General features: G+C 42.7%; 1 protein-coding gene across 2 annotated transcripts in view; it reads right to left on the bottom strand.

Annotated features, from left to right (window-relative positions):
* Positions 1 to 2,748: 2,748 nt before the first annotated feature.
* Positions 2,749 to 11,731, bottom strand: part of LOC136004499 (CKLF-like MARVEL transmembrane domain-containing protein 4) — a 76,673-nt gene continuing 67,690 nt past the window's right edge. For both annotated transcript variants that reach the window (XM_065661033.1, XM_065661034.1), the window contains 2 exons: positions 5,146 to 5,244; positions 2,749 to 4,235 (listed from right to left, as the gene is read on the bottom strand). In XM_065661033.1, the coding sequence (XP_065517105.1) occupies positions 4,062 to 4,235; positions 5,146 to 5,244 (273 nt within the window). In that variant the 3' untranslated portion in view covers positions 2,749 to 4,061. The remainder of the gene's footprint in view (positions 4,236 to 5,145; positions 5,245 to 11,731) is intronic.

Here is an 11,731-nt window from a genome sequence, read left to right as displayed (position 1 = left end):
AGGGAGAATTGAGTCAGTTTGCAGAGTTGAAAGCCATCCAGCTGGGCTGCTGCACAGTGGCAATATATCGCTGCCCGGGTGCAGAACCCGGTGGTGAAGGTACTCCACATAGATGATCATGTACAGAAGAGTTGGGCCACTGAGAAACATCAGAACAAGCCACAGGTGGATAAAGCTGCTAAGATTGAAGTGGCTCAGATGGACTTAGACTGGCAACATAAGGGTGAATTATTTTTGGCCTAGTGGGCCCATGACACTTCAGGCCATCAAGGAAGAGATGCAACATATAAATGTTCTCCTGATTGAGGGGTGGACTTAACAATGGACACTATCACCCGTGTCATTCATGAATGTGAAACGTGCTGCAATTAAGCAAGCCAAGCAGTTAAAGACTCTCTGGTATGAAGTACAATGGCTGAAGTACAAATACAGGGGGGCCTGTCAGATTGACTATATCACACTTCCACCAACATTAGACCGGTAACGAGTGGTGTCCCTCAGGGATCGGTGTTGGGACCGGTCTTGTTTAACATCTTCGTCGCTGACATGGACAGTGGGATTGAGTGCGCCCTCAGCAAGTTTGCCGATGACACCAAGCTGTGTGGTCCGGTTGATATGCTGGAGGGAAGGGATGCCATCCAGAGGGACCTTGACACGCTTGTAAGGTGGGCTGATGCCAACCTTATGAAGTTCAACCACAACAAGTGCAAGGTCCTACACCTGGGTCGGAGCAATCTCAGGCACAGCTACAGATTGGGCAAAGAAGAGATTCAGAGCAGCCCTGCAGAGAAAGACTTGGGGGTGCTGGTCGATGAGAAAATGAACATGGGCCGGCAGTGTGCGCTCGCAGCCCAGAAAGCCAACCGTATCCTGGGCTGCATCAAAAGGAGCGTGACCAGCAGGTCGAAGGAGGTGATCCTGCCCCTCTACTCTGCTCTTGTGAGACCTCACCTGGAGTATTGTGTGCAGTTCTGGTGTCCTCAACATCAAAAGGACAAGGAACTGCTGGAACAAGTCCAGAGGAGGGCCACGAGGATGATCAGGGGACTGGAGCACCTCCCGTATGAAGATAGGTTGAGGAAGTTGGGGCTGTTCAGCCTGGAGAAGAGAAGGCTGCGTGGAGACCTCATAGCAGCCTTCCAGTACCTGAAGGGGGCCTATAGGGATGCTGGGGAGGGACTCTTCGTCAGGGACTGTAGTGACAGGACAAGGGGTAACGGGTTAAAACTTAAACAGGGGAAGTTTAGATTGGAGATAAGGAGGAAATTCTTTCCTGTTAGGGTGGTGAGGCATTGGAATCGGTTGCCCAGGGGGGTTGTGAGGGCTCCATCCCTGGCGGTGTTCAAGGCCAGGTTGGATGAAGCCTTGGGTGGGATGGTTTAGTGTGAGGTGTCCCTGCCTATGTCAGGGGGGTTGGAACTAGATGATCTTGAGGTTTTTTCCAACCTTAACTATTCTATGATTCTATGTGCTTACCATGGTAGAAGCAACCACCAAGATGGCTGGAAACATACGCTGTGCCCAACGCCACTGCCCGGAATACTATTCTGGGCCTTGAGAAACAAGTCTTGTGGCAACATGGCACCCCAGAAAGAACTCTTTTGTGCCTATTTTTTTAAGTTTTTTATTTTGTTGCCATTAAAATTCATACACAACATTTCTATCTTCACAGGCGTTCTGACCTTTGCTGGCCCTCTAAATAATCCATTATTTTATGCTGTAAACAGCAAGATCTATGTACCCAGTTTTCAGAAGTGCTGTTTGATGGCTCTACTCATTTCATTGGGACTGAGCAGAAATTAGTATGAAACTATACTTTCCTCTAGACACATGAAGCCCTTCTGGTGCAGCATTTGTTTCCTGCAAGTCTCTATGAAGCAACTAACACACTTCAGCTGAGCAGAAGTTATTTGATAATCACACCGATGTGTCAACATACCTCAGCTTTTAAGATGCACCATTGTCCTGGGTTTACCAGGAGCCGTTTTGCTCCTTCTTAGTAACTGGTGCAAGCTCTGTGTTTTGACTTCCAGCCTGGGCAGAGAGCTGATAATACCGATTGTTTTTAATTGTTGCTAAGTAATGTTTATTCTGGCCAAGGACTCTGTGAGTCTCATGCTCTGCTGGGGACGAGGGAGGCCGGGAGGAAGCAGAGACAGGACACCTGACCCAAACTAGCCAAAGAGGTATTCCATACCACAGCATGTCATGCCCAGAGAGGGAACTGGAAGTTACCCGGAAGGAGCAGGCTCTCTCTCTTCGGGGGGGTCGAACTCGTTCGGCGGTGGTATCGTATTCTCTGAGCGTGACCAGCAGGTCGAAGGAAGTGATCCTGCCCCTCTACTCTGCTCTTGTGAGACCTCACCTGGAGTATTGTGGGCTATAGACATGAGTAAACTGAAAACGAGAAGACATCAGTTTTGTCACCGTTTTTTTCACACATCAAAATAATTCCCTGTTGCTCAAACGTTCGATTCAAACATTGTAGCATTAGGTTCACTCCTGTTGCTATCCCAGTTCCCTCAGGTATTAAAAAGTCCAGGCACTTCTATTGACCTACTGTTTGGTATAACCTGTTTTTCGTGTTTATAAATGACCCATCTGCCACATACTGCCATTTGTTCTTAAGATTCCAGTTAACTGCATTCATCCACTTAAGAATACAGCTACACAAGAACACAATGCAAAAAGTGTTCAAGTCAAACGTGAGATAAATTCAGGCAGACAGGACACACAGTTCTGCTAATCTTAGAGATTTCAGCAGTTTATACCAGAAAGGAATTCAGCTCTAGAGATCTTCTCCCCCACATATATTCTTCCTGCAACATGCCCACATGCATATACCAAATAACACACTACACAGATAAAAACACCTATCAAATAAAGCCCAGAAAAATATCAAGGGACATCTTTCTAATAATGTTATGATTTTGTCTGACTGCAAAATTTGAGTTTGGAGTAGACAAAATATTCTTCTCTTCACTGGAAGTACAATTAAAATAAGAAACCTACAGTTAGGTAAAACTATTTCTAAAGAAATCAATACAACCATATTATCCTCCAATTAACTATTTTTTCCAAAGAAGTATTAGGGGAAAAAAATTGCAGGAACACACAATTAAAAAACCCCAAACAATCAAAAAAACTCAAACAAAAAACTTTAAAAATTCAGTTTTACCTACTACCAAGTTTTAATTTTAGAAGACACACCCAACCTTCCAAAAAGAACAATATTTATCTTGCATAAATCACAGTATTGCAACCTCAGGAACACTTTATAAGCCCATCATAATTTGTTGCTAGTTCTTGCTTACCACATACTTGCACTTGATGCATTATGGTGACCATTCAAGGGAACATGCATGAATTTGTGCAGTTAGCATGAACTGAATATGGCAATTCCAGAGTAACCCATAGAGTAACTACCTCAACACTACATCCATCAAACAAAAAATGGGAGATGGTTGTCCATTTCAGCTATATAAGTGCACCAACAGTGAAACTGCAGGAGATCTTGCAGACAAAAATTGACCTGTACTGCTTAGGCTGCATGAGGATAGATACAGAGAGTTTCCTGGACATAACAACATGGCTAAAGTTATTGCTATTTGCGCCTCACTTCCTTTTTGCATTTATTAAATTTCCTTTAGGTGCTTTTATTATATTAACCAACCAATGCAGTGCTGGTCTTAGTGTTTTCCAATAGGTGAAGAAACAGTGGCAGAACATGTATATTCAGAACTTGCACTTGGGAGAGGAAAGTAATGTGCAGTTAATCCAAAACAATAACATACTCCAGAGCATATACATATATTATATAAGCTATATATGTGAATATATATATGTGGACATCTTAAACGGATCTTGCTTTTGAATGACCAACATTTACTGCCTTCATGACAACAGCTTCCGACTCAATACACCTCTGAACATATGCAGGGCTGAGCATTCTTTGCCACCATCTGATCTTCCTTTTCTTCCTCAAATAAAGACAAACCCCTTTATTCCATGAGGGAGTTAAGCATGTCTTTTCCCTTTGCAGTCCCATTTGAATGTCACTTTCATGCATCCAGACGCTGAATCTCAGGGCGATGATCCACTTCTCTGGACTCTGTCTGAGCACATATGGAATCACTGGTCTGCCCACTATTTTGTTGTCTGCTGTTCACTCGCCACTTTTTAATAGCTAAATATGTGTTCACAGCATACATTGCCATTGCCAAGAAACCAAATATCTACAAGAAGTAGAAAGAATTGTCAAAGACAATTTTTGAAAACAAGAACAAGAGTAGTTTTGTGACAAATTCCTCAGAAGCTTAGTTTTCTACTTTATTTTCGCTGACAAATCACGATGGTCTGTAAAAATTTATGCTTTTCTTCAACGAACTAGAAAATCTTCAAAACCAACCAAGATCAATGATCCCAGAAAACAAAGTTCTTTGTCTACAAACATAGAAATATACAACAATGTACAATAAATATACAAAGAACACAGCTCTTCATCTAACAGTTCATTCCACAGGGTGAACATAACAGTGAATGAATGACAAGAGAACAGATGACCAGTCCAGACCATCAGCCTGGAGAAGGAGCGAATTTGCAATTATTATTTTTTTTTCAATTCTTCCTATATACTTCTGCAGAACTGTGGTGGGATTTTCAACATCCAGGTTTGAAAAGGGGGGGGGAGGGAATTAAAATGTTGCCAACTCAAGCACAAAATTAATTTGCTTGAGCTTACTGGTCTAGATTTAAAATCTTGAAGTACTACTATACTCACTCCACAGAACACAAATGGTCTGTAGTGAGCAAGAAGAATTCGGCAAATTGTGTGAAAGGAGCTTCAATTGTGAACTTCTGGCTCTATCTTTTCCGTAGGCGTGCAATATAGAGCAGTATCATCTAAGCTACCTATAAAGAAGGCAAGCTCAACTGCTAAAGTGTTCCCTACAAATCATGTTTTTGTTTGTTCTTGCCTCAAGCCTTAAGGCAAACAACTCAAAGGATGTCAGTACTTTTCAAATCAGAACAGTAAAATTAGAAGTAAACTGTGATGGCAAAGGCAACGGGTGCATTCAATGAACATGAGGAAGTTATTCTTAGTTTTAATAGATGAGTCATATATAAAGAAGTTTAAATTCTTACCACAGCAGCAATTTCTGCTCCAGTTTTATGGTTTAAAGCAGCAAGTACTACAGAGGCAATGAAAAAGAAGAAAGTGCTGAGTCCAGTGTTGACCAGATCCTAAAAAAATAAATTTATTAGCATTACTAAAGAATGATTATTTGCTTGCTTTTATTAGAAGTGATGAAACAGAAGAAGGTTAGAACAAGAACTATAGCAATATTTTCCCACTTCCTATGCAGTTTATCACGCACACAAAAGAAGGCAAAGATTATTACACAGGAAATGTAGCATGTGTGCACATTGGTCTGTGAACTGCAGTCATATAGCATGTACACATAAAGCACCAAGGCAGACTGTGGATGAGTTACCTCAATTTCTACCGGGTTTGTTAGAAAAGTACTGTCAGCATAAACGAGTAAAGCTGTTCTACCTCAGCTGACACTGAAGTAACCTCAATACCAAACTTTAGCACTCCAGGAACCCTTTGTTCTCATTCACATCACAACAGTGCTACATGCACTGCCCAGATAACCATCAGGAATTTTTCTACCAGTTCTTTGAGGCATTCATTGTAGAAGACTGCATGGCGTACACCATTTCTATGAATAACAGATGCCCGGATTGTGAAAATACACAGATTTTTACATATTTATTGCCTGAGATTAATGTTTCAAGCAGACATGTTAGAACATAAGCACAGCAACACCCCATGGCACCTATGTTCAGGGAAAATCCTTGCTTTGCTCCAAGGACAGAAGGACTTGGGGGTGCTGGTCGATGAGAAAATGAACATGAGCCGGCAGTGGGCGCTCGCAGCCCAGAAAGCCAACCGTATCCTGGGCTGCATCAAAAGGAGCGTGACCAGCAGGTCGAAAGAGGTGATCCTGCCCCTCTACTATGCTCTTGTGAGACCTCACCTGGAGTACTGTGTGCAGTTCTGGTGTCCTCAACATCAAAAGGACATAGAACTGCTGGAACAAGTCCAGAGGAGGGCCACGAGGATGATCAGGGGACTGGAGCACCTCCCATATGAAGATAGGTTGAGGAAGTTGGGGCTGTTCAGCCTGGAGAAGAGAAGGCTGCATGGAGACCTCATAGCAGCTTTCCAGTACCTGAAGGGGGCCTATAGGGATGCTGAGGAGGGACTCTTCGTCAGGGATTGTAGTGACAGGACAAGGGGTAACGGGTTAAAACTTAAACAGGGGAAGTTTAGATTGGAGATAAGGAGGAAATTCTTTCCTGTTAGGGTGGTGAGGCACTGGAATGGGTTGCCCAGGGACGTTGTGAGGGCTCCATCCCTGGCGGTGTTCAAGGCCAGGTTGGATGAAGCCTTGGGTGGGATGGTTTAGTGTGAGGTGTCCCTGCCCATGGCAGGGGGGTTGGAACTAGACGATCTTGAGGTCCTTTCCAACCCTAACTCTTCTATGATTCTATGAACATCCAATTCAGCTATACATATGCTGCACATGTCAGTGTTCAGATGATTATGCTGCTGTAGCTTACATAAAGCAGGGTCATTAACATATCACTGGAATATAAATAAAAATTCTGAATGTCAGTGGTGCAACTTATGCAACTTAAAGTTTTGAGTTAAAGAAAAAAAAAACCCACAACAAAACCACACTGAACATGCCAACTCCCACCATTAAAAACTAAATCCCATCACCACTCTACTTAGAATTCAAGGATAAATTTAGTCTACTTGACTCTCTTCTTTCACATGCAAGCCAGGCTCACTTCCTGTTCCTGCTTCTCCACTTACTACAAGCAGGATTTATTTTCTTGTTTTATTTTTCCTCAAAGTGCATCTTGTAAAGCTCTGTAAGAAGTGAGGCTCAGAAAACTGAAGATAGAAACCTAAACTTATTCCCTGGGTATCAATCCCATGATTATGTTCCAGCTACACAGCACAAAAACTTTGAAAGACCACTGTCATCTAGCCACCCCCAAAACATCTGATTTTTGTGCCATGACTGGAGAATGCTTTAGAAAATAATTGTAAAAACTGAGTTTCTGGCACTGTGTTATTCACTAGGAAAAACTGTCTATTTTGAGGGCACTGACACAGGGACAGCTGGTTTATCAAAATTAAGTGCACCTGGCAATGAACTGTATGTATAACTGTGGCCTAATCCTCATCTAAAAGGGGGACCTTTGCAAGAAATCTGAGAGGCTTCTATTGCTCATTGCTTTTTCCACAGACATGTTCAGATTTCATTATCCCAGTAATACTCAAACTGTCTTCCCAAATAGTAAGGAAACAAAAGCAAATGGTGGGTCTCAAACTCCTATCATCTTTCCACCTGCCAGTGCATAATTAGAGAAATATTTTTTCTCTCTGTTCAAGCTTACCAAGATAGATATTATCTGGTACTTACAGCATTTAAAAAAAAAAAAAAAAAGGAATTTTATTAAATAGCTATTGCAGTTTTAGCTATCTTGTTTTGCAGAGATAAAGTTAAGAAATAGAGACATCAGAAAATAAATGGCATTTTACAATTTCTCCAACTATCCTTTCCAACTCTGAGTTTAGCAGCTCTAATTGTGCCTCTGGGTTTGCCAGCAAGAGCTGTGGTTCTCATCTGTGCAGACCTTTCCTCACTAAAGGGGAAGTCTCACTATATATGACAACAGCCACCAGACTCAACAGTATTCAACATTTTCATCAAGTCTCTAAACATACGTATATCACCAAGAATGCTGAAACTAAATACTGAGGGCAGCTACACTCTTGAATACCTAAACCAAAGTAGTTCAACCCAAGGTCAAGTAATACATTGTACTACCAGAGTACATCTGTAACCTACAGGAAAGGCCTACAGAACGAAGACAACATCCTAGAAGAAAAATATCATAACTTAGTAATTACAGTAGGTAAGCATCTCAAGATGTGATGCCATGACCAAAAAAAAAAGGAAGAAAAAGCACTTATACATTCCTTTGGACATATGGACACGACAGACATAAGGTTGTAATCTTACCTGTGGCAAGAGAAACTGAAATGCCATGTGCTGTTCCAGTATCCACATGTTTAAAATTATGTTGAAAAATTGGACAGGGTACAGAGAAGAATCACAGAAATTATTTGACAGGAGAAGATAGTTTCTCACAGTATGAATCAAAGAACCTAAACTGCTTTGAATATTAATAAAATTGAGCTGTGTACACAAAGACTCCAGTGTTCAAATAAAAAAATCCTAGTTGTTTTCAAAATTCAACACAAAATCATAACAAAATTATTAGTATAGCAAAATTAACAGCTGCAGAGTTAAGACAAGTCATATTCAAAATTAAGTAAGTTTTAATTGTAAAGGAGCTAACCATCAGAAATATTTGCTTACTATTCCACCTTTTCACTTCTTATAATCCAGATTGTTTTTTCAGACACACATTCTGTACTTCCTTAGTACCATACTTAAAGACTAAGTAGTTGACACACAATACTCTGTCCTGGGTTCAGTTGTAACAGTTATTTTTCTCTTTCTTAGTAGCTGGTGCAGTGCTGTGTTTTGGCTTTAGTCTTAGAACAATGCTAACAACACACAGATGCTTTAGTTGTTGCTAAGTAATGCTTACTCTAATCAAGGACTTTTAGTCTCTCATGCTCTGCCAATGAGGAGGTGTGGGGGATTGGCTTGTTGAAAAAGGTCACGTTCCCATCAACGAGCTGAAACAAGACATCTGTGTAGAACATAGTGCAGACTTCTCACGCCAGATAATGAGGAACTGAAGGACACCGGCAAACAGCAACATACTATGACCAATCACAGCCAAGGACACTAAGCGGTAAGTGCATGAGAAAGAGGATGGTGGGGGGGTGCATGGTGTAGCTGCAAAAATATAGAGCTTACGCAATGCCTTATTTGTGCCAGAACCAATCAAGTGCCTAGTATTTGCATATTTACTGTTATATTAACCGAAGGTAGAAGCCCAATAAACGAAGCTTGCTGTTAACTCATACTGAGTCGTCCAAGTCTTCCTTTCACGACAAATGGTGACCCCGACGTGATACTTGTCTTCGCTTGGATGGTAACAACACCACGGCCATGAAAATTGGCACTTGGCTCCGATTTTGTCCCGGAGGGTCAAAGCGGCGCATCGCGCGAAAGGACAACAGTATAGACGGGATCTGGGCGCCGCCGGACTTGCAGTGGCTGTATCGACAGCGTTGCACCAAGGAGGAGGAGCAGCCGAAGCCTCGTAGGGCAACGGAGCGCGAGCACCTTAAAAGGGGGTATGGAGAGGCAAGCTGCCCTAAATTTATTAAATTGCTTTTTAGAAAAGCATGGTATTAAAGAGACAAACTTAAATTTAATGTTGAAATGGTCGAAGACGCATTATCCAGAGACTGATGAGTCTACCGTATCTGAGGTCTCTTTGTGGAATGGTGCACGAGTTAAGTTGTGGGACGCAGCCACAAAAGGCAGTGACACTGTGAAACATTTGTTAGTCAGTTGGAGAACTATTTTAGAGCCGTTAAAGTCAAAAAGTGAGATCGTGGAACCCAATGTCCCCCCCCCACCCCTGGCCACCCCTGAGCCTCTGCCAGTTGCCGCCGCAGCTGCAAAGACTGAGGACAGAGATGAAGACAGGTTTTTTTGACCCGGGCCCTATTGACCCCAAGAAGGATCCTGTGCGTGCTCACCAGGCTGCTGTTGCTGCTTCTGAAGTTCTGACGCCTGTTAATTCTGATGCTGACCTGGATGATCCTGTTGACATGGAGCCGGAAAAGAAGCCTGATTTATATCCCCCAGATCCTCATGATAAATGGGCAGCTGTAAAGGGGGAAGTGAAATGGGTGGGGGATGCAGATATATTGTGTGCTTTCCCTGTGATGTATGTGCTGGATCAAGACCTGCGGTGGGAAGGTCCCTCGTATGCCCTTATCAGGGGTATCGGGCGGGCTGTGACGGACCGTGGACTTGGGGCCCCATATACAACTCATTTGATACAGTCTCTCTGTGATACTCATGTACTAGAAGTTGACAAAAATATGTCTATGATTCTATTGATGCTTGGAAACCCTTATAGATATTGCTGGCCACTTCTTCTGACATAGGCTGGCCACCTGTGTCAGAATGAGTGTGCATTTTGGTCAGTATAAAAGCCCAAACCTCATGCGATGTGGGGGAGGCAGAGCCTCTGCGGGGATGCTCGCTAGGGCTGAGCCTGCCACCTCACACTGCGATGATGCTTATTGGAGCTGGTTTCCTGATAGTCTTCACAGAGTCCTTGTGCCGCGTTCTGTACGTGGGACTGTGTAGTGCGAGTAATGATTGTCTGAATTTTGTGTTTCAAATATTGTAGTTGTGTGAAGTGTGCTTGTGGGATCCCATGTGCATACGTATGTGTGTGTGTGTGATGAGGGCAGATAGTGTTCTATGTATTTTTTTTGTTGTCGTGTTCATGTAAAAGTTTTTAGCAGGTAGTGGTTTAACATTTCAGGCAAGAAAGGGTTAATGCAAAAGTGTGGTTGCTGACAGGTATTTATGGTTGCTGCCGAAGCAGGCAGGCAGCAGTAGCTGCTGCCGAGCAGGCTGCTGTTTGTAGCCGTGCAAAGCAGGGTGAACAACTTTCGAAAAAAAAAAAAAGGGGGGGGGGGGGAGAAGAAAAAAAAGGTAAAGTTGCAGAGCACAGGTAGATAAATGCGAATTCAGATGATAGATTGGAAATCTATTCAGAGAGAAGCTCTGTCAAACAATGATTTTGACTGTTTGCAGGCGTTGCAGGAAAAGATTCTCGCCTTTCCTGTTAAGTACCAGATTAACGCTCAAGGTCAGGCAGTAAATGCTGAAATGTCTCCCTTAAATTGGAAATTGCTATCTCAGTTAAGGCAAACTGTTTCTTCTACAGGCATTCAGTTTGAACCCACTAGGCAAATGTTGTCATATATTTGGGGAACAGATTTGCTGTTATATTAAAAGTATTGTGAAATTAATCCTCACCCCTTCGCAGTTGTTGTTATGGAACATGTATTGGCAGGAAGCCTGTCAAGAGGCGGTTGCAGTTCAGCAAGGCCAGGGAGATCCCCTGATTGGGGTGCAATTACAACACCTGATGGGAACTGGACAGTTCTCCACTAAGGAGGCTCAAGTCCAGCTAGGTCCAGAATTGTTAAAAGAATCTATGAGACTAGACTTGCGAGCTCTATCACAGATTAAAGATACTACTGCAGCTCCTGCCTACATGAAAGTGACACAGAAAAAGGACGAGCCCTTCAGTACCTTTGTGGATAGGGTAGCTGATGCTATAAGGAAGTCAGGTACTCCAGAATACATGCATGGTATTTTACTGCGTCAGTGTGCAATACAGAACTGTAATGATGCTGTAAGGCAGATACTTGTTCTGTTACCTGCAAATGCCACTGTAGAAGAGATGTTAGTACGAATGGCACGGGTACCTATGGGGCATCAGACAATGTTGGTTGAGGCAGTAAAAGCAGTGGGAGAGGCAATTCAAAAAAAGTCATTCGCAAATATTAGCGGCCTTGGCACCTTTGCAAGCCACCGGTATGGTCAAGGGTCCTCGATGTTTTAGATGTGGTCAAAATGGGCACATGAGAAAAGATTGCCACCACTCGGTTTGGTGCCCTAATTGTCAAATG

Source organism: Lathamus discolor, chromosome W, assembly GCF_037157495.1.
Source record: "Lathamus discolor isolate bLatDis1 chromosome W, bLatDis1.hap1, whole genome shotgun sequence".
NCBI classification, from domain to species: Eukaryota; Metazoa; Chordata; class Aves; order Psittaciformes; family Psittacidae; genus Lathamus; species Lathamus discolor.
Note: the sequence above shows the minus strand (reverse complement) of the source record. Positions and strands in the feature narration are given on the sequence as shown.